We start from the raw sequence: 23,813 nt of genomic DNA, 5'->3' as shown, positions 1-23,813 counted from the left end.
AGTCCCTTATAACTGTCCATGACTGATCATTAACTCTTGCCTGAACAATTGACTATTGATCTGACTTGAATATACTCAGGAACTAAGCCTCCGCAGTCCTCTTGGGTAGATAAGTCCAAAATGTTCAGCACCCTCTGGTTGAAAGAAATTTCTCCAAAGCCCGACTCCTGTCGTCAAGCCAACTAGTCCATAGGTTCCTGTTTTCTCTCCCTCCTTTTAAAAAAAATACTAGCTATTTGGTACATGGATAGGACAGGTTTAGAGGGCCAAACACAGCCAGGTGGGACTAGTTTAGATGCAACATGTTGGTCGGTGTGGGCAAGTTGGGCTGTAGGGCCTGATTCCACGCTGTATGACTCTATGGCTCTGCCTCCTGATCTCCAGAAACCATTCTTGGATCTAATGAACTTTCTGATAGTTATCATGTCCACAAATTCCATACCCACCTGCATCAAAACCCTGGAAGTCAAATTGGCCAACTGCAGACAAATGAGACAAGCTTAGATGGACATCTTGGTTGGAGTGGATGCAGTGTATGAAAGGGCCTGTTACCAAACTATTTGACTCAATGATAAGTCATTAGATTCTTGGGATTTACCACTTTTCAGTTCTATTAATATCTCTCAAACAAACTTTTTACTGATGCTAATTTGATGGAGATCTTCATTCACTCCAGATCAGTTCTCCTCTGCTATTTCTGGGAGGGCACTTGTATCTTCTTCCATGCAGACAGACCCCAAATATTTGTCTAATTTCTCTGTTATTTCTTTTATCCTCAATGTAATTTTGCTGAAGATAGACACAAAAAGCTGGACTAATTCAGCGGGACAGGCAGCATCTCGAGAGAAGGAATGGGTGATGTTTCAGGCCGAGACCCTTCTTTAGACTGAATTTTGCGGTCTCAGTCTGTAAGAGACCCTTGGTAAGGTTTGCTAATGTTTTGCATATCAATGGAACCTCTTGCAGTGAATAGCGGTCGGTGGTCGATGAGGGCGCGGGGAAACCCACTGTGAGTGGGGGAGGGGGAAGAACAATGGAGGCCCCGGCGTGGGGGAGGGGGGGGGACCGCTGGGAGGAGGGAGAGGGGGTAGGGGGAGAACAAAGGAGGAGCCGGTGGGGGATACTTTATAACTATGTCGGCGCCGTTTATGTGGCAAAGAATTTCACTGTGCCTTGTCACCTGTGACAATAAAGTTCCATTCCATACCCTTGTATTCTATTCCCTTTCCTTATCAATACCTCGGTCCTCATTTGCCGAATTCTGAACTCTAACACTCAGACTCACTGTGTTATTTGTTAACATTTCCTTTAATCTAGTATTATCTTTAACTCTTTGAAAGCCATGACTTGACCACATTTCCTCTTTGGTTATTTCCCCAAGACCCACACCTACTCGCTCTCGTTAACACTCCTACCATTGGGACGAAAGTACAAATCTGAAAACTCTGATTCAAGAAAACCAGGTTCAAGAATAGCTTCTTCCCAGCTGCAATCAGGCATTTGGACACCATACAACATTAGCCTCGGCAACGAGCAACTATGAATATTGAATTCCCTACACCAGTCACTTTGCAGTCCTCTCTCTGCAAATGTAAAATGGAGGTGTGTAGAAATTTCTTTTGGTAGATGATAATAATAATAATATTCATTTATTGTCATTGCAACGAGTACAACGAAATTTAAAAATAGCCAATCCTGACGGTGCGAAAAAAACATATATGCAGGAATCTCTGGAATTCTCTCTCTCAGAGGGTTGTGGAGGCTGGATTTTTTTGAGGTCTTTAAGGAACGTACATATTTGAAAGCTTGGGTAGTGAGGGCAATGGGGAACTGGCATAGAAAAGCAGATGAGACCGAGGGTAAATCAGCCATGAACGTATTGCCTGGTGGGGCGGACCTGATGCGCTGATTGGCCTATTCTTGCTCCAATTTTCTGTGGTCCTGTGTAAAGCTTTTTTAGATCGTACCACTTATATTGATCCGTGCCATTAATTCACCCTCCTTGTTAGGTTCAGATAAAGAACTTCAGTTTTACTTTGTTCCATTTTTTCCCTGCTCTGCCCGAACTGGAGGTTCGTCTGTCATCTGTGGTCATCTGTGCTGTCACCCACTCTCCTTTCAAACGCACACAGGCTCTGCTCAACCCTAATCCCACCTCAGCAACAGAACCCTACAGACCTCATGCACTACCGTGGAATGGTTTTCTAATTGCGTTTTGGCACTGATGTCTTGTTTCTGTTTTTCTCTTTTCATCGGTTTGTATAATTTATGCATAATTGATGTTTGTGTGTGTTGTTTGAGTTTACATGGAGCCAAATTGCACAAAAGGTGGGTGGAGGGGGAGTGTCTGGTGAAGGAGTGAGAAGCCAAGCTCTGCCTGGGATGTGTGCGCGCTGACACGTGGTCAAAAAGATCAGAGAGCTAATTGTGTGACTCAGGGACTGGCATGGGAGAAATGGGCTTCAGCTCATGGGCACTGACACCAGTGTTGAGCAGACAGGGAGCTGGTCCCACTGCAAGCAAGAGACTTCCAATCTACCTGTGCCTCACCGCACAGGTGCACGTGGCAATAACCTTGACGGGACTTGATTTCTACACTCCCTTTATACACATTGGGATTCTATCTCCTAGGCTTGGCTTACTATCCCGAGCTCTGCCTCCCACAGTCATTTGAAACTGACGAACATTGTCTTCCACCCTTTATCTTAATTCAACAAAATTCAACAATATAATACTTTGAGTAGGTGCCAGGCTGTTGCCAACTGGGGGATTCAGTCGAAGAGTCATCCATGAACTTCAGCTGACCCAGGAGACAAGGAGGGAGAGAGAGAGAAAGAAAGGGAGGGGGGAGAGAGAGAGAGAGAGTGGGTGAGATAGATAGAGCGAGAGAGAGGAAGAGAGAGAGAGAGAGAGAGAGAGAGAAAGAAAGGGAAGGGTGGAGAGAGAGAAAGAAAGGGAGGGGGGAGAGAGAGAGAAAGAAAGAAATGGAAGGGGGAGAGAGAGAGAGATAGAGAGAGAGGGGGAGAGAGAGAGAGAGAGAGAAAAAAGAAAACACCTGTAGTCAGGATCAAACGGGTCTCTAGTGCAGTAAGGCAGCGACTCTACCGTTGCGCCACTGTGCATCCTGCACCACACCTGTGGAAGGCCCTGAGCTTGAACTGGGTACTGACCACTAATCAATAGTCTGAGATGGTCATAGGGATGATGAGAAGGGGGGCGGGAGTCAAGAATGCAAGTCAAGTAAGTGAAAGAGTGTGGAAATTGGCAGCAAAAAGCAATGAAACCTTTGAGTCCTGTATGAGAGTAGGAAACTGCACCTATGCACCCATCAATGTATCAGAAATAGAGACGAGGCTTGAACAACTGAACAAGGCTTGCCTCACGTATCTCACAGAAAGACAGATGGAGTTTGGGCCTACGCAGGTTCCCCTGGCAACGCCTGTGATTGGGAGGAAGTGTTAAAGAAGTTGTTCAATCTGAGAATGACTTCATACAGGCAAAGAGAGCGTTAGTGGAAGGGAAATGGTTCTGTGCTGTTCAACGAAGAAGTGTAGGGCCGGCCAATCATCATGGTGAGGTACGGAGGGACTGGACGGCCATTGCAAAGAAGAGCCAGGTGGAACCAGGAAACTGGAATCTGTCAAAAGTAGCAGAGATCATCGGACATGTCGCGATGTAAGTGGACCACGCAGGAAAAGAAAGAATCAAGGTTAGAAGAAGTTATCTATGGGACAAGCAACAATGGGTTTATCAGGACAGTCCTAATTGTAGATCTTGGGGAGGAAGTGAACATGGACTGTGCAGGGTTGGGGGAGCTGCAAGGGAGGAGGTTGTGCAGGAAAGATCTGACAGACAATGGCCTGGTGTTCAATGGTGGGTTCACTGTTCCCAGTGGGGGGTGAGGGTATGACGTCAGTCAGGGAGCTGGTCTTCAGTGTCTGAAAGGTAGAGGTCAGATCGCCGAGCAACACCTGTCAGCAGGCTGAGAGGAAATACAGGTAGCTCTGCTATAACACCACAGTTGTGTTCCTCAGGAACCTCATGTCATAGAAAATCACATTATAATGGCAGCTGGGTCTATGGGGACAAGGGCCTTAGGGGTTAGGGAGATTTAGACTTGCAATAAATAACAAAAGTTTATTTCCCTGCAGGATTTTTATAAACAAAAATCAAGATAGAGAAGGGGGTAAAAGAGGTGTAGGAGTTGCTTATCAGGGAGAATGTCACAGCGGTACTGAGAGGACATACTGGAGACATGTTCACCGAGGCATTATGCGTCGAGCTCAAAAACAAGAAAGGAGCAATTACTTTAATGGGGTTATATTATAGGCCACCCAATAGCCAGTGGGAGACAGAGGATCAGATTTCTAGACAGATTACGGAAGGATGTAAGAGCCACAGGGTTATTGTAATGGGTGACTTTAGCTTCCCCAATATCTATGATTCAATGATGCTTTATTGTCACAAAAAGTCACCATGTTTCTGATGCTGACAAAGTTACAAAAGTAACTTGCCCCCCCCACCCCCGGTTCCCCAATGATACACCTTTATCATTGTCCCCCATCTTGATAAAGGTAGGGTGGTGGATGGTGTATACCTGGATTTTAGTAAGGCTGTTGATGAGGTCCTGCATGGTAGACTGATCCAGAATATTAAGATGTACGGGATTCACAATGACAGTCGTATGGATTCAGAACTTGCTTAGTCAAAGAAGATAGAGGGTTGTAGTGGAAGGTAGATATTCTGGCTCAAGGTCTACGACCAGTGGAGTTCCACAGGTATGTGTGCTGAGACGTCTGCTGTTTGCAATATATATAAATGACCTAGACATAAATATTGATGGGTTGGTGAGTAAGTTTGCTGAATTTGGAGGAGTGACAGACACTAGTGTTGGAGGAGTTGCAGACAGTGAGGAAGGCTGTTCGAACATACAGCGGGATATCGATCAGCTGCAAAAACTGGCAGAGAAATGGAAGGTGAAGTTTAAACTGAGCAAATGTGAGGTGTTGCACTTTGGGAGATTGGATGTAAGGAGAGAGTAAACAGTTAATGGCAAGTCCCTTTACAGCATTTGTGTACAGAGGGATCTTGGAGTCCAAGTTCATAGCTCACTAAAGGTGGCAACACAAGTAGAGAGGGTGGTAACGAAGGCGTATAGTATGCTTGCCTTCCTTGTTAGGGGCATTGAGTCCAAGAGTCAGGAAGTCATTATGCATTTTGTATTTGGAATATTGCATGCAGTTCTGGTCACCCTATTACAGAAAAGTTGTGGAAGCTTTGGAGAGGGTGCAGAGGAGATTTACCGGACTGTCTGGATTAGCGGGTTTCAGCTACAGGGAGAATTTGGATAGACTTAGATTATTTTCTCTGGAAGGTGGGAGGTTAAAGGGAGACGATAGAAGTATCTAAAATTATGTGAGGCATGGATACAGCAGACAGTCAGAACCTTATTCCCAGGGAGAGGGGGTGGGGTCGCTCTGTTGGTGAGGAATGATATTCACTCCCTTGCAAGGGGTGATATAGAATCAGGAGATGTAGAATCAGTATGGATAGAAATGAGGAATTGTAAGGGTAAAAAGACCCTTATGGGAGTCATCTACAGGCCCCCAAACAGTAGCTTCGACATAGGGTGCAAGTTGAATCAGGAGCTAAAATTGGCATGCTGCAATTGTAATGCTACGGTGGTTATGGGAGATTTCAACATGCAGGTAGACTGGGAAAATCAGGTTGGTAATGGACCCCAGGAAAGAGAGTTTGTGGAGTGCCTCCGAGATGGATTCTTAGAACAGCTGGTACTGGTGCCTACCAGGGAGAAGGCAATTCTTGATTTAGTGTTGTGTAATGAACCTGATCTGATAAGGGGGCTCGAGGTAAAAGAGCCATTAGGAGGCAGTGACCACAATATGATAAGTTTTACTCCACAAATTGAGAGGGAGAAGGGAAAATTGGAAGTGTCAGTATTACAGTATAGCAAAGGGGATTACAGAGGCATGAGGCAGGAGCTGGAAGGAGGCCCTAGCAGGGAAGATGGTGGAACAGCAATGGCAGGTATTCCTGGGAATAATGCAGAAGTTGCAGGATCAATTTATCCCAAAGAGGAGGAAAGATTCTAAGGGGAGTAAGAGGCACCCGTGGCTGACAAAGGAAGTCAAGGACAGCATAAAAATAAAAGAGAAGTATAACATAGCAAAGATGAGTGGGAAGCCAGAGGATTGGGACACTTTTAAAGAGCAACAGAAGATAACTAAAAAGGCAATACGGGGAGAAAAGATGAGGTACGAGGGTAAACTAGCCAATAATATAAAGGAGGATAGTAAAAGCTTCTTTAGGTATGTGAAGAGGAAAAAAATAGTCAAGGCAAATGTGGGTCCCTTGAAGACAGAAGCAGGGGTATTTATTATGGGGAACAAGGAAATGGCAGACGAGTTGAACCAGTACTTTGGATCTGTCTTCACTAAGGAGGATACAAACAATCTCCCAGATGTTCTAGTGGCCAGAGATCCTAGGGTGACGGAGGAACTGGAGGAAATCCACATCAGGCAGGAAAAAGTTTTGGGTAAACTGATGGGACTGAAAGCTGATAAATCCCCAGGGCCCGATGGTCTGCATCCCAGGGTATTTAAGGAGTTGGCTCTAGAAATTGTGGATGCATTGGTGATCATTTTCCAATGTTCTATAGATTCAGGGTCAGTTCCTGTGGATTGGAGGGGAGCTAATGTTATCCCACTTTTTAAGAAAGGAGGGTGGTGGAGGCAGATGGGATAGTGCCGTTTCAGAAGCTTTTGGATAGGCACATGGAAGTGCGGGGAATAGAGGGATACAGTATGAATCATATAGAGGCACATGAGATCAGTTCAGCTAGGCATCATGTTCAGCATTGTGCTATATACTATGCTATGTTCTAAGGGTTTTTTAAGTAGTAATGTTTATTTTTATCACTGCAAGATAAAAATATGAACGGCAGTACGTTACATTGTTTAATTGAGTATCATTGTACAAGTGACAATAGAAGCAACTGCTTGTCAGTTTTTCAGTTTTAATGGGCACCTGCAGTGAACTGAAAAACTGTGTTGTTAAGAGACTGTGTGCTTCTGAATACTGTGCAGGGGGGGCTACATGGAAACATTTTATTTTCCCCGAGAGAGTTTTTTCTCTGCTTTCCAAATTCCAAAGTAGCTTTTAAGTTGTTCTCCAGTTCCCAATCCAAATCAAGTCATAACCAATTAAACATAAAACAAATAGTGGCCCTCATTCATTGATCACGTTAAATCCAATTCATGTTGTGGAAACACTATTATAGCATTACTTGTCAATGGGGAAAAGTGGGTTATCGGCTAGGAAGTTTCAGACTTGCAATGACAATAACACATTGTCCCAGTTATATAATGCTCTGGTGAGTCTACATCTGAAGTACTGGGTCACCGTCTGAAGAAGGGTCCCAACCCGGAACGTCACCTATCCACGAAGGATCTCCGTTTAGGGGTGAAGAATCCTGCCAAAGAGCATGGAGGAGAAGCTGGTGGAAGAAGGGATCATTGCAATGTTGGGGGCAAGGCTGAGGGCTTCGACTGAGATAGACACAAAGTGCTGGAGTAACCCTGCGGGTCAAGCAACATCTCTGGAGCAAAAGGATGGGTGACGTTTCGGGTGGGGACCCTTCTTCAGTCTGAAATATGGAGTAGGGGGAAGGTGGGGGTGGTGAGGATCTGGATGCGGGGAAAGACCAGGCCCAATAAGGACTGGCAGGTTTGTGCCCTGGTAGGCCCATTGTTGGTTCAGGAAGGTGTGATCTCGAGAGGGATACAATGTGGAGAACTGTGGTAACTGGTAGAAGGACTAGCGTGGAGGAAGGGGGGAGGGGAGGGGAGGAGAGTATAAGTATAAGTTACTTAAAATGAGAGAATTCAACGTTCAGACCGCTGGGTTGTAAGCTACACAAACGAAATATGAGGCGCTGTTCCTCCAATTTGCGTGCGGCCTCACTCTGGCAATGGAGGGGAGCCCAGGATGGGAAAGTCAGTGTGTGAATGGGAAGGGGAGTTGAAATGGTTGACTGAGACTGGAGATGATCAGCAGGGACAGTAAAATGCAGCTCGGAGTGGCACCCGAGGGAGAGGCGGCCGCTGGACAGTGTAGGGGGAGGAGGATCTGGACGATTGTTTGAATTCAAGAGTTGTTAAAAGTTCGCAAACGTTGGCACATGAACGGATGAGAATAAAGCCTGGAATTGTCCCTCCAACATTGCCCCAGTGCCGGACCCAATCGACATTAGGTGCCGAGCTGGTTGGCACCCTCCCAGTATGTGAGCTGCTTCTCTATCACCAGAGAGCTATGAAGCTACTCTCTTACACTGTTCACATTACTGAGCTACCTGCTGAAGGGGCGTGTGAATAGTCCCTTTGTTCTGCGATTGCCAAGTCACGAAGAATGCAATGTTTTGAGTTGGGACAGAGATAATGGACTGACTGTGGCTCAGAATGCTTCGTTCTCTGGGGCCGCGGCCCGATCCTTTCCGTGCACTCCCAGTCTGTGGCTCGTTCTCATTGTCCCCTCCACTCACCCTTCAGCTGCCTGCACCTCCTATGCTCATCCCGCACCGAGATCCTCGATGATGACAACCTCCTTTATTAATCGGCAATGGAATATTGCTCAGTGGTCTAGCTCGTAGATCTGCTGCCTCACAGCTCACGTGACACACATTCAATCCTGACTTCAGGCGCTGTCTGTGTGGAGTTTGCATGCTCTCCCTGTGACTGCATGGGATTCCCCCAGGCACTACATTTAGACTCATAGAGAGCCACAGCATGAAGTGAGCTCTTCAGCCCATTGAGTACTTGCTGGCCAACTACCACCCATTTACACCAGTCCCATTTTTTTAGATTAGTTTAGGGATACAGCATGGAAATAGGCCCTTCAGCCCATCGAGTCCACATCAACCAGATCATCCATTCACATTAGTTCTATATTTGCCCACTTTCTCATCACTTATGCAGGGGCGGCAATGGTGGCATAGCGGTAAAGTTGCTGCCTTACAGCGCCAGAGACACAGGTTCAATCCTGACCACGTGTGCTCTCTGTACGGGGTTTGTACGTTCTCCAGAGACTGCATAGGTTTTCCCTGGGTGCTCCGGTTTCCTCCCACACTCCAAATGACGTATAGGTTTGCAGGTTAATTGGCTTTGGTAAAGATTATAAATTGTCAGTAGTGTGTAGAATAGTGTTAGTGTATGGAGATCGCTGATCGGCACAGTCTCAGTGGGGCGAAAGGCCTGTTTCCACACTGTATCTCTAAAACTAAGACTACCTGTACACTGGAGGCAAATTACCGAGGCTAATTAACCTAAAACGCACATGTCTTAGGGATGTAGGAGGAAACCCATGCAGTCACAGGGAGAACGTACAAGCTCCACACAGATTGCACCCAAGGTCAAGATCGAACCTATTTCTCTGGCCCTGTGAGGGAGCAGTGGCCAACTAACCTACCGACCCGCAAGCCTTTGGGATGTGAGAGGAAACCAAAGCACCTGCGGGAAGGTCAACACATCAGCCAAGGTCAGGATTGTCCCTGGGTCTCTGGCATGGTGTGGTCGGAGCAAGGGAGTGCAGAGATCAGGAGTACAGACATATAAAGCACTGAAAACGGTAAGACAATTGATTAGATCTTAAAGAGTGCAGACAGAACAGTGGGGCTCATTCATCGTGAATGGAATGCAGCAGCAGAGCCATGGAAACTTCCAATGGAAGACAATTACTTATGAATGAAACACATAACAAGCGGAGGAATCTCTTTATCACAGAGTACTGAGTTTGCAGAAGTGTTATCACTCGAAATGCTGGAAGCAGGGCAGGGCTGGTAAATCATTGGGACACAAGAATGGGGAACAGATGGGATGGGTGAAGTGAGATATTAAAAGAATGGAGGAAGCTGCAGAAAGTGGTGGACATTGGCCAGTCCATCTCGGGCACTGACCTCCCCACCACTGGTGACCTACAAAAAGCGCTTCCTTAAGAAGGCAGCCTAATATCATTAAAGACCCGCATCACCCTGGCCACACTCTCATCTCACTCCCAACATTGGGGAATAGGTACAGGAGCCTGAGAACTATTCATCTTCAGCTTCCAGACAGCTTCTTCCCTTCAATCATATAGTTCTTGAACCCGCCTGCACAGTCCGAACCATAATCCTACCTCAGCATCGAACCACTAAGAACTTTGTACTTGGTTTTCATTGCTCTAAGAACGTTGGTTTTTGCACTATCATGGTCTTGTTAATTATTTAGATTAACGGATAAATTATTATATATTTATTGTTGTTATTGCATCAAATGTGTCTATAAAGCTGTAAAACATAAGATTTTAATTACTCTGTGTCACGTCTGGTGCCAATGTCAAATAAATATTGTTGACTTTTGACTCTTGATTACAGTGGAGCCAAGTGGAGTAGAAAAGCTGGTATAGATCAGGGAGTTATTGGTGCTGGGGAATCTGTAGATGTCATTCTAGCTGAAGCAGGGCATAACATTCTGACCTCGATCCAGCTGAGAGGTACCCTGTTGCTTCTTGTTCAACAGTCCCTCAGGATCGAAGATGACTTAGGTGGTTGATAAATGCAAGGTGGGGCTTGCAGACTTTGCTACAGCGTGGCAGGAGGTATTTGAGTGGGTGGGCCGTTTAGGAGAGGACCTGTTCTTTCCTGTGTTTATCTGTGTTCGCAGAGAATAGATTCGAGAATCTCCCAGTCTTCCCCGTGTTGAGGCCACAGGCTAGGCATTGTGGTGAGTCAGTGAAGACGTTCTACTTTCTGGTGAGTCAGTGAAGACGTTCAGTGGTACTCACCCACTGATCATGCACTGACACAGGGGATGTCTGCAGTTGGATGACTGATGATAGGACGGCTTTCTCTCTGGGGTGGAGTGTCAACTGATGGACGCTCTCACTCTTGTCCTGCAGATTATCTCTACCTGGGGTCAAGGCAGACCAACCGTTGAAGGACCACCTGCTGAGGAGAGGCAGCTGGAGCTAGAACCAAACTCCCCACCATTGACACCATCTACACTTCACATTGCCTTGAAGCCAAAGCAGCCAACATAATCAAGGACCTTTCCCACCCCAGTCGTTCCTCCTTCTCCCTGCTCACGTTGGTCTGAAGATGCAAAAGGTTGAAAGCACACACCACCGGTCTCAGGAACAGCTTCTTCCATTATGTTTGCACATCTGTTGTGCTGCTGCAAGTAAGAATGTCATTATTTCGTTTCAGGACATATGACAATAAAACACTTTTGACTTGACTCTTGGCACTTGTTATCGGGTTTCTGAATGGTCTTTTGAAAAGCTAGGGGCAGTCCCAATTCTCCACCCTACATCACTGTGGACATTTGATGTTTTCTCTGGAATTGTTACAATACAATGTTGAGAAACGATATTCTGCACTCTTGTAACTTTCTGTTTGCTCTTTCCTTTCTAGATGAGTGTGACTTGATTGTATTTATGTGTAGTATCATCTGATATAGTTGAATAGCATGCAAACAAAAGCTTTTCACTGTACCTCAGTACACGTGAAAATAACAAAACCTAAACCCAAACCCAGAGCTCTGTAATTTCCCACAACTCAGCCCAGTGACCCCCCCCCCCCCCCCCCCCTGTATCCTGCCTCATCAGATGGCCATAATAAACATAATAAACTAGTGGGAGAGTCTAGGATTACAGACCGTAGTCTCAGAATAAAGGGATGTACCTTTAGAAAGGAGATGAGAAGGAATTTCTTTAGTCAGAGGTTGGTAAATCTGTGGAATTCATTGCCACAGATCGCTGTGGAGGCCAAATCAATGGATATTTTTAAGGCGGAGATTGACAGATTCTTGATTAGTAAGGGTGTCAAGGGTTATGGGGAGAACGCAGGAAATTGGAGTTGAGAGGGAAAGATAGTTCAGCCATGATTAAATGGTGGAGTTGACTTGATGGGCCGAATGGCCTGATTCTGCTCCTAGAACTTACAAACTTATGAACAGAGCTTCCACTGCTTCATAACCAGCGAAGGACATCTTGAAGTGCTGTCCTGCCATCATCTCCCCTTTGAGTGTTAAGTTGATCGGGCACTCCACAGTCAGCTCGGAGACAGGCTAAAGTAGGAGGAAGGCTAAACCACTGTCTGCACAACACACTGTGAACGCACTAAGACAACAGTGGATGCAAACAGCAAATGTAGCAGACTCTATGAAATAAACTGTACCCCCTCGATTCTAAGAAGATCATTTTCATTAGACATGTTATGCTCTGGGGCACACAGGAACTGGACTCAAACGCACGACTCACACACAAGAGTCAATTTGGAGAAAATAAAGGCGGTTCTTTAATTTTCACATTAAAGAACACTGCGATTCGAACCAAAAACTCTAAACTTACTCAGCTACAAAAACATTAGTTACAAAAATTACTTACTAGCTATATTACGACCGAGAGCACATGAATCAGAGCACATGAATCACAATACGAACTGGCACAGGACAAAGGGAGGCGTGGACTATATATACATGAGGTAAGGGCACACAGGTGGAAACAATCAAGGCGGGGCTGACAATTACAATGGCAGGAAGTCAAGGGACCTGAAATGAGAATCTAAACACAGAACATGACACAAGACTAACAGATCTGACGGGACATTACAGTATACCCCCCCTTTTAGGACCGACTCCTGACGGTCCAGGCTGGTCAGGATGAGTCTTGTCAAAGTCCTTGATCAAAGTTTTGTCCAAAATGAAGCTGGCAGGAATCCAGCACCTCTCCTCAGGACCGTAGCCTTCCCAGTCGACCAGAAACTGGCGACCGCGACCTCTCTTGCGGACTGCAAGAAGTGCCTTAACTGTGTAGACCGGACCACCGTCGACGAGCCGGGGGGGGTGGAGGGGGCTTGGAGGCGGGCACGAGTGCACTTTCCTTGACCGGTTTTATTTTGCTGAAGTGGAATGTAGGGTGAACCCTTAATGACCTGGGGAGTTGTAGACGGACCGAAACAGGGTTAATGACTTTCGAAATGGGAAATAGACCCACGAACCTTGGAGCCAGCTTTCTGGTGTGGACGTGAAGTGGCAAGTCCTTTGTAGACAGCCATACCTTCTGGCCTGGGCGATAATGCGGAGTGGATCTGCGGTGGCGGTCGGCTGCCGCTTTCATCCGGGACTGACCCCGGAGTAGAACCCTCCGAGCTCCGTCCCAGATTCGGCGACAGCGTCGGATCATGGCGTGGGCAGAAGGCACCGTCACCTCACCCTCATAAGCCGAGAACAAGGGGGGCTGGTAGCCGTAGGCACACTGGAAGGGTGTGAGTCCCGTGGCAGCCGTAGGAAGCGTGTTGCGTGCGTACTCGACCCAGATGAGATGGTCGTTCCAGGTGGTCTGGTTCTGCGCGATCAGACAGCGCAAGCAGGTCCCGAGCTCCTGGTTCATCCGCTCAGTCTGGCCATTGGATTGCGGATGGTAACCAGAAGACAGGCTGACGGTGGTACCTATTAGGGAACAAAACTCACTCCAAAACTTGGACACAAACTGAGGACCTCAGTCCGAGACAATGTCTGTAGGGAAACCATGGATACGGAAACGTGAGACATCATTACCTCTGCCGTCTCTTTGGCAGAGGGGAGCTTGGCCACAGCGATAAAATGTACCATCTTTGAAAATCGTTCTACCACCGTCAGGACAGTTGTGTTACCTTTGGAGGCCGGCAACCCAGTAACAAAGTCAATAAAGATGTGGGACCAGGGCCTCTGAGGGACTGAAAGTGGGTGCAGCAGGCCCGCTTGGGCTTGTCTGGAGGGCTTGCTCCTTGCACAGACAGGGCAGGCGGCCACATATTCAGCTACATCCTTCTCAAGTGAAGGTCACCAAAAACGCTGTTTAACCACAAAAACAGTTCTCTTGGCACCTGGATGGCATGTGAGCAGGGACGTGTGAGCCCAGTGGATTACCTGGGGGCGCAATGTCACAGGAACAAACAAACAGTTAGTAGGACAGCCACTCGGTGCTGGAGTCTCATCATTAGCCTGCTTCACATCTGTTTCGATCTGCCAAGACACCGCTCCTACCACACGGTTAAGTGGCAGGATGGGTTCGGGTTCTCTGGTATCAGGTTCAGGGTCATAAAGTCGGGACAGGGCGTCTGGTTTTGTGTTCTGGGAACCGGGCCTGTAAGAGAGAGAAAAGTTGAACCTACTAAAAAACAGAGTCCATCTGGCCTGACGTGAGTTGAGTCTCTTGGCTTTACGGATGTATTCCAGGTTCTTGTGATCTGTCCATACCAGAAAAGGCTGCTCGGCCCCCTCCAGCCAGTGCCTCCACTCCCCCAATGCGGCTCTGACCGCCAGCAGTTCTTTGTTTCCGACATCGTAATTTTTTTCTGCGGGGGTCAACTTAGGTGACAGGTAGGCGCAGGGATGAATCCGGTTGTCCTTCTCCGCTCTCTGGGAAAGTACCGCCCCAATCCCCTCGTTGGAGGCATCCACCTCCACAATGAACTGTCTCTGGGGATCTGGGATGGTCAGAACAGGAGCGTTGGTGAACAATGTTTTGAGGCGCTGGAAGGCGGCTTCGGCCTGAGGATTCCACTGGAACTGGGTCTTGGAAGACGTGAGAGAGTGCAGAGGAGCAGCAACAGCACTGAAGTCTCTAATAAAACGTCTGTAAAAGTTTGCAAATTCGAGAAACTGTTGCACCTTCTTTCTGTTAGTGGGGGTGGGCCAATCGGCCACCGCACTGACCTTACCAGGGTCCATCTGGATATGGTCGGCCGATATAATGTAGCCCAGAAAGGACATTGTGTCTGCGTGGAAGTCACACTTCTCGGCCTTCACATACAAATGGTTAGCTAAGAGCTTCTGCAACACACACTTGACATGACGCTCATGAGACTGTATGTCTGGAGAGAAGATAAGAATGTCATCAAGGTAGACAAAAACACACTCATTGAGAAATTCCCTGAGGACCTCGTGCACGGTAGCGCAGCGGTAGAGTTGCTGCTTTACAGCGAATGCAGCGCCGTCGACTCAGGTTCGATCCTGACTACGGGTGCTGCACTGTAAGGAGTTTGTACGTTCTCCCCGTGACCTGCGTGGGTTTTCTCCGAGATCTTCGGTTTCCTCCCACACTCCAAAGACGTACAGGTATGTAGGTTAATTGGCTGGGTAAATGTAAAAATTGTCCCTAGTGGGTGTAGGATAGTGTTAATGTGCGGGGATCACTGGGCGGCACGGACTTGGTGGGCCGAAAAGGCCTGTTTCCGGCTGTGTATATATGATATGATATGATATGATATGATATAAAAGCTTGGAAGACTGCGGGGGCATTGGTTAACCCGAACGGCATCACCAAATACTCGTAGTGCCCGTTAGGGGTGTTAAACCCAGTTTTCCACTCATCCCCCTCTCTGATTCTCACTAGATGGTATGCATTCCTTAAGTCTAGTTTAGTGAATACTTTGGCTTTGTGCAACAGTTCAAAAGCAGAAGACATCAAAGGAAGTGGGTAACGATTCTTGATCGTAATCTCATTTAGGAAGCTGTAATCTATGCAGGGACGAAGTGACCCATCTTTCTTGCCCACAAAGAAAAATCCCACGCCTGCTGCCGAGGAGGACGGGCGAATAATGCCCGTCCTCAGGGAGGACACAATGTACTCATCCATCGCCTTCCTCTCGGGGCCGGATATGGAGTACAGTCGCCCCTTGGGAATAGGGGCCCCCGGCAGCAGGTTGATAGCGCAGTCGAAAGGTCGATGAGGAGGTAGGGTGGTGGCCCTGGACTTGTTGAACACCTCCTTCAGTTCATGGTAACAGGGTGGAACCTTCAACAGATCGGGATAGTCATCATCATCATTAGAAATCTTTATTTCTTCAGATTTAAGAACATTTATTCCCAAAACCGCCCCGATCTTCCCGTAACTCACCCCTTTGTTCACTGGTTCAACAAGACATGATTGTGTGCACTCAACCCCCCATTGTCTGATCTTACCAGATCGCCAATCAATCTGAGGATTGTGTTTCTGCAGCCAAGGGAAACCAAAGACCAAGGGATGTTGAGCTGAGTCAAACAAGTGAAAAACATTATCTCCACATGGTTAGCATTGAACATGACTTTGACAGGTTCTGTACGATGAGTTATCTCAAACAACTGACGTCCATCTAAAGCGCTCGCCACAATAGGTTGCAACAAGGGCACAGATTTAACCTTATACGATCGAGCTAGAGTCCAGTCCATGAGACTCTCGTCGGCTCCGGAGTCGATCAAAACCCCCCCCGAGTCACAATTTGCTGATTCAGAGTGAGGGTGGCCTGTGTCAGAGGTCGAGGAGGTAAGTCCGAAACGGGGAATTGGCTCACCAGTGTCCTCCTTTTCACTGGTGAGCCACCCCCTTTTACCGAGCAGTCGGCCAGACGGTGTCCTTGTTGACCGCAGTAAAAGCAGGCTCCGTCCTTCAGGCGGCGCTGTCGCTGCTCCGGAGTCAGCCTGGTTCGTCCTAGCTGCATGGGTTCCTCCGACGGCTGAGAGGACGCTGTTTTCTCCGGCCAGCGATGGACAGGGAACGATGACGTCTTCGGTGTGAAGGACCCGGAGGAGCGCCCCTGGTGATTGGGAGGACGATCAGCAGCCTGGTGTCTTTCCTTTTCCTTTATCCTGTTATCGACACGAATAGCCCATGTAATTAATGTCTCTAGATCACTGGGTAACTCAAAAGGTGAAAGTCTGTCCTTTATAGCCTCCGACAACCCATTCATGAATGCATCCACTTGTGCAGGCATATTCCACCCACTGTCTGTTGCAAGGGTTCGGAAGTCAATGGCATAGTCTATCACTGGGCGAGTGTTCTGTTTTAGCTGCAGTAAGACTCGGGAAGCTTCCTTAGCAGAGGAAGTGTGATCAAAAATACTGCTAAATGTTCTTTGGAAGAGGTCTAGATCCTGACAGACTGTGGAGCCCTGAGACCACTCCGCAGTGGCCCATGTTGCGGCTCGTCCCGTCAAATGGGACACAATAAATGCTACCCTGGCCTGGTCTGAGGGGAAGTGTGCAGGGTTATGCTTGAAGTGGAGATCACATTGTACAAGGAATGATCTACAATTCTCCGAGTCTCCAGAGAACTTATCTGGTGAAGCCAGGCGTAGAATCAGCGTGGGGTTCGCAGGTGTGGCCGGAACAGCAGGCGGATGGCCGGCTGAAGGTTCAGTGGAGAAGCTGCCGAGGTTGGGTCGAGACGAGCCAGAACCTGATGGAGTTGTACAGCGAGGTGGTTAATCTGGGTCGTCACTGATGACTGGAACTCGCTTTGTCTATCGTTCAGCTCGCGCACCCCGTGACTGACTGAGCGCAGCTGCTCCTCCTGGTGCTGGATCTTAGTGCCCTGGTTGGCAAGGGCTGATTTCCAAATCTTAGAGTCGGCTGAGTCCATATTATGGCCAGTTCGTTCTGTTATGCTCTGGGGCACACAGGAACTGGACTCAAACGCACGACTCACACACAAGAGTCAATTTGGAGAAAATAAAGGCGTTTCTTTCATTTTCACATTTAAGAACACTGCGATTCGAACCAAAAACTCTAAACTTACTCAGCTACAAAAACATTAGTTACAAAAATTACTTACTAGCTATACTACGACCGAGAGCACATGAATCACAATACGAACTGGCACAGGACAAAGGGAGGCGTGGACTATATATACATGAGGTAAGGGCACACAGGTGGAAACAATCAAGGCGGGGCTGACAATTACAATGGCAGGAAGTCAAGGGACCTGAAATGAGAATCTAAACACAGAACATGACACAAGACTAACAGATCTGACGGGACATTACAAGACATACATTGAGTGGAGGATAGTTACATGTGAAGTGTGTGCTTCATCTGATCTCAGCTACATTCAGCAATGCAGTGATCAGGCATGATTGATAGTGGAATGAGTCAATTGTGTGTCAGAGTAGTAAATGTCATGATGTGAAGCTTGAGTTGTTGGAGGAGTCACTGAGGGGATTGGCTGTCGATCGGTTGATGTGAACAATATTGATGGATTCACATCAATACCTATTCATTGGTTCAGCCCACATCATTCGATGTTTAACTTATATTAACGGCACGAAATCAATAAAGACATAAATAAGATAGGGTTCAAGTTGCGATAAAACCTCGTATCTTTCCGCTGGGAAGAACTCTCCATTAACTGGGCAAAGGGCAAATGTAAAGTCTGAGATTTCGGCAGCAGCAAAAGTTTGAGTTTATGCAACTCTACCAAGAGGGAACATCACACGATGTTTCACAGCGATGTTATCACGTGAGAAAACCAAAAATCCAGAATCAGAGGTGGTGACTGAATCCGTCGCCGAGGAACTGAGGCTTGAGGGGATCAGAGAGGATCATGGAGGTTTAGGGAGCGAGCTGTCCAGAGCTGGGAGGCCCGACCAGAGGCAGCGGTGTGGGGAGAGAGGGGAATGGAAGATGCAAAGGACACAGAATTGGGGAAGCAGAGAGATCCCAGAGGGTGGGGGTGCTGGAGGAAGATGGGAGATGGGGTTGGGAGGGAAAAATAAATCAGCCATGGTTGAATGGCGGAGTGGACTATTTGGGCTGAATGGCCTAATACTGCTCCTATGTCTTGTGGACATATGGTCTTATGGATGTGTTGGTGATCAGGGAGAGGGTGTGGATCAACAACAGGGGTGGATGGGTGAACACAATTGGGTGGGGGTGGGGGTGGGGGTGGGGGATGGCCTGGTGGTTGGGGATTCGGAGATTGGAGAATAAAGGGTGCGGAGAAATAGCTTTGCCTGAGTTGTTGAACTGTCTCCAAGCTCTGCAACAGGACATGTGCTCTAGGGTGTGGCATGGATTGGAATGGCCCTAAAGGGCTGTGCCCCTCCCCCTGGCTGTGTGTCCCCCACTCTACAGCTGTTAGACCCCTCACCCCAGTTGTTCTGCCCCTCTCCTCTCCAACTGCGCTCCCTCGCCAGATGTGCTGTTCCCTCTCCACCTGTACTTCCAGCTGCTCGACCCCTAACCCCTCCAGCCGTGCCCCCTCACATCCAGCTGTGCCCCCTCACATCCAGCTGTGCCCCCTCACATCCACCTGTGCCCCCTCACATCCAGCTGTGCCCCCTCACATCCAGCTGTGCTCCTTCACATCCAGCTGTGCCCCCTCACACCCAGCTGTGCCCCCTCACATCCAGCTGTGCTCCTTCACATCCAGCTGTGCTCCTTCACATCCAGCTGTGCCTCCTCACATCCAGCTGTGCCCCCCTCACATCCAGCTGTGCTCCCTTCACATCCAGCTGTGCCCCTCTCACATCCAGCTGTGCCCCCCTCACATCCAGCTGTGCTCCCCTCACATCCAGCTGTGCCCCCTCACATCCAGCTGTGCCCCCCTCACATCCAGCTGTGCTCCCCTCACATCCAGCTGTGCCCCCCTCACATCCAGCTGTGCTCCCCTCACATCCAGCTGTGCCCCCTCACATCCAGCTGTGCCCCCTCACATCCAGCTGTGCCCCCCTCACATTCAGTTGTGCCCCATCCAGCTGTGCTCCCTCACATCCAGCTGTGCTCCCCTCACATCCAGCTGTGCCCCCTCACATCCAGCTGTGCCCCCTCACATCCAGCTGTGCCCCCTCACATCCAGCTGTGCCCCCCTCACATCCAGCTGTGCCTCCTCACATCCAGCTGTGCCCCCTCACATCCAGCTGTGCCCCCTCACATCCAGATGTGCTGTCTTCCCTCCCCGCCCCACACATCCAGCTGTGCCCCCTCACATCCAGCTGTGCCCCCTCACATCCAGCTGTGCCCCATCCAGCTGTGCCCCCTCACATCCAGCTGTGCCCCCTCACATCCAGCTGTGCCCCTTCACATCCAGCTGTGCCCCTCACATCCAGCTGTGCCCCCTCACATCCAGCTGTGCCCCATCCAGCTGTGCCCCCCCACATCCAGCTGTGCCCCCTCACATCCAGCTGTGCCCCTCACATCCAGCTGTGCCCCCTCACATCCAGCTGTGCCCCCTCACATCCAGCTGTGCCCCTCTCACATCCAGCTGTGCCACATCCAGCTGTGCCCCATCCAGCTGTGCCCCTTCACATCCAGCTGTGCCCCCTCACATCCAGCTGTGCCCCCTCACATCCAGCTGTGCCCCCTCACATCCAGCTGTGCCCCTCACATCCAGCTGTGCTCCCTCACATCCAGCTGTGCTCCCCTCACATCCAGCTGTGCCCCCTCACATCCAGCTGTGCCCCATCCAGCTGTGCCCCCCTCACATCCAGCTGTGCCTCCTCACATCCAGCTGTGCCACATCCAGCTGTGCCCCTTCACATCCAGCTGTGCCCCTCACATCCAGCTGTGCCCCCCTCACATCCAGCTGTGCTCCCTCACATCCAGCTGTGCTCCCCTCACATCCAGCTGTGCCCCTCACATCCAGCTGTGCCCCCCTCACATCCAGCTGTGCCAGCTCACTCTCACTCCACGGGAATGCGCTGTACAGATCGGGCCGGTTCCGGGTTTTATCATTAACTGTGAACACAAGCGGGAAGACCACACCTGCCGGAGGTATAAAGCGGAGCCCTGGAGCCTCCCCTCTCTACCAGTTTGGCGAGGCTGGCAGTGAGCACCTGGCCATGGACAGCAGCAGCAGCAGCAGCAGCAGCACCGCCTCTGCGCCGCCGGGCACCGACCCCATCCCCGGCGACACGGTGGTCATCAACAACGCAGCCGACATCTCGGTGATTGTCATCTACTTCTTGCTGGTCCTGGCCGTGGGCATCTGGGTGAGTCCGGAGCACAACTCCACACACTTCAGCAACGGCTCTTAAACTCTCCCTCTATAAAGTTTGCAGAGTTTTCGAGCACGGTCTAAAACTATTTCATGTGGATGAGAAACTTTAGCTCAATGACCCCTTTTGCTAACAACCTTGTGATGACACTGTTGGCATCCAGCGCTACTAAATGTAGTGATTTTGCACTTAATATAAGAAGATAACTGCAGATGCTGGTACAAATCGAAGGTATTTATTCACAAAATGCTGGAGTAACTCAGCAGGTCAGGCAGCATCTCGGGAGAGAAGGAATGGGTGACGTTTCGACTTTGCTCTTGTTTGTCTTCCAGTGGTTTGACATCACTCAGATAAACATGAGCGTCCGGGACAACTTGTTGGCTGTGCCTTTTGTCTCGTTGTTTCAAAACTCTGAAAACTTTTGCAGGCGACTTCTTGAAGGGCAGAGGAACGTACACAGCCTGCTGGCGTGGCGTGGGTCCCTCCTCTCCTCCCAGGGCACCTCTTGAAACGCCAGGGTGAAAGTTAAGGAAGTAAATAACCGAATGAGCAGGGGACAAGATTACATGGTTTGTGTTCAATTACACATCAGGTGCAGAATGAGAAGGAAAGAGGGTGGAATAAGGTGGTGGCAAGGCCAGGGGGTGGAAATATCATGTATAACATCTGAGATTTATCAAAGTCCCTGTTGAAATTCAAACCTGACCCATTGCAACTTCTCTGAACTTCACCCTCCTCCATTCACTCCCCTCCTGACCCCTCCTTTTTAAACAAGGCTCTTGTCATCATCCGTAGGAAGGAACTGCAGATGTTGGTTTACACTGAGGATTGCCACAAAATTCTGGATCAACTCAGCAGGTCAGGAAGCATTTCTGGAGAAAAGGAATAGGTGATGTTTCGGACCGAGACCCTTCTTCAGTCTCGACCCGAAACGTCACCTATTCATTTTCTCCAGAGACGCTGCCTGACCTGCTGAGTTGCTCCAGCTTTTTGTGTCTATATTCTGGTCATCATCCCCTGCCTCGGCCTTCAGTTTCATCCTGTTGCACCCTGCTGTGTTTGCCTGGGTTGGCCATGCGTTGTGCAGGTCGCTGAGGGCCGGTTGAATTAGTCTTCTCCCTCATCCCCATAGATGGTCACCTTGAGAAAGGGTCTAAGGGGAGGGTGGGGAAAGTTGGTATTGTTTAGGGAGGCTTTAAGAGTTCAACAGCCCCATGGGAAGACAGATAGCAGCCAGATTCACGGGCAGATTTGAACAAGATCTGGATAAATGTGTGTGAGAAATGTTTTGTAATGGGAAAGGGGAGGGCATGGTGATAGGCAAAATAGGCCGCTGAGCTCCCCTAAGGCTAAGTGAGAATCCTCAGACCAATTTGCATTTTCCTAACTGAGATCACAGAAAAAGTTAAGAGTCATGAATATTTAATCGTCATGTGCACTGAGAAAGGAACAATGAAATTCTTACTTGGTGCAGCTTTAACGGCATATTAATACAACAACACGACTAAATGTATACAATAATACAATAAATCATCAGTAGTACCAGGTAACCAGACTATAACAGTGCAAACTGCAGTACCTAGTGCAACCTAAACAAGGACCATGGTAGTTGTTGCTAAGACAGGGTTGGGTTAGGGTTGTACCGATTGGTTCAAGAGCCTGCTGGTTGATGGGAAGAAGCTGGTCTTGAACCTGGAGGTGACGGTTCTCAGACTCCTGTACCTTCTTCCTGAGGGTAGCGATGAGCAGCTTACAGCCCATTGGTATGAATATTGATTTCTCTAACTTCAGGTAGCCCCGGTATTCCCTCTCTCTATCCCTCCCCACCCAAGACGCACTAGCTTCTCGTCTTCACCCTACAAACAGCTAACAATGGCCTGTTTCCTTTATCATCGTTACTTTTTTGCATATCTTTCATTCGTTGTTCTTTATCTCCCCACATCAATGTCTATATATTTTGTTTCCCTTATCCCTAACCAGTCTGAAGAAGGTTCTCGACCCGAAACGTCACCCATTCCTTCTCTCCAGAGATGCTGCCTGTCCCGCTGAGTTACTCCAGCTTTTTGTGTCTACCTTTGGTGCAAACCAGCATCTGCAGTTCCTTCCTACACAGTGAGATGAGAACATGGCCAGGGTGGATCTCTGGAGACAGGCAGCACCTCTGGAGAGAAGGAACGGGTGATGTTACAGGTCGAACCCCGTCTTCATTGTTATCTGTGGACTAGGTGAACGATAATTAAGGAAACAGGCCATTGTTACCCACATTGTTACAAACAATGGGCTATTTCCTTTACCAGAACTTGTCATTCAATGATTCAGACACACAGTAGATGGAGCAGGTAACCACACTGCCTCAGGAAGTCCCACAGTCACACGGTGCAGTGGAATGTGCTGGCTGTTCCTCAGTCTGATGTTGCCATGTCCACAGCCTTCCCACGACTGCCTTGGTCTGAAACTCCACCCTATGTAGAAACCGAACACCTCCCTACTATAATTCCACAGATGCTGAGTTATTAATCTGCGCCTTGTCACTTTTAAACGTTTATAACAATCATTTACCTGGATCTTTTCTAACCTCTGATGCAAGAGCTCTGACAAAAAAAACTGGCAATATGTTATTACCAACAATAAAATCAAAGAAGTTTGTCCTAAATAGAATCATAGTTAGACAGCACAGAAATTTGCTGGCAAAGCTGTCTACCTGAGCTAGTCCAATTTGCATGCATTCGACTTGTATCCCTCCCAACGTTTCCTATCCATGTATCTTCTAAATGTCCTACACATTGTAATTGTACCTGTGCCTACCACTTCCCCAGGAAATTTGTTCCACATGCCCACCACCCTTTGTGCAAGAAAGTGGACCCTTGGGTTCCCTTTAAATTTTTCGAAAGCCTTCATCCCAACCCTCAACCCCATCCCGCCTGAACTCGGCTCTCCTGTCCACCACAGGGAACCGTTAATATTAATACTGCGTGACCTGTTGGTGTCCCGAGTCAGCGATTTTTTTTGAACGTTTAAAAAAAAATGA

General features: G+C 48.5%; 1 protein-coding gene across 1 annotated transcript in view; it reads left to right on the top strand.

Annotated features, from left to right (window-relative positions):
* The first annotated feature begins 20,629 nt into the window (after nt 1-20,629).
* The window catches only part of slc5a1 (solute carrier family 5 member 1), a 44,205-nt gene continuing 41,021 nt past the window's right edge, over nt 20,630-23,813 (top strand). Inside the window, exon 1 of the mRNA XM_078421283.1 lies at nt 20,630-20,779. Within this exon, the coding sequence (XP_078277409.1) occupies nt 20,630-20,779 (150 nt within the window). The remainder of the gene's footprint in view (nt 20,780-23,813) is intronic.

Source organism: Rhinoraja longicauda, chromosome 25, assembly GCF_053455715.1.
Source record: "Rhinoraja longicauda isolate Sanriku21f chromosome 25, sRhiLon1.1, whole genome shotgun sequence".
In the NCBI taxonomy this organism is placed as follows: Eukaryota; Metazoa; Chordata; class Chondrichthyes; order Rajiformes; family Arhynchobatidae; genus Rhinoraja; species Rhinoraja longicauda.
Note: the sequence above shows the minus strand (reverse complement) of the source record. Positions and strands in the feature narration are given on the sequence as shown.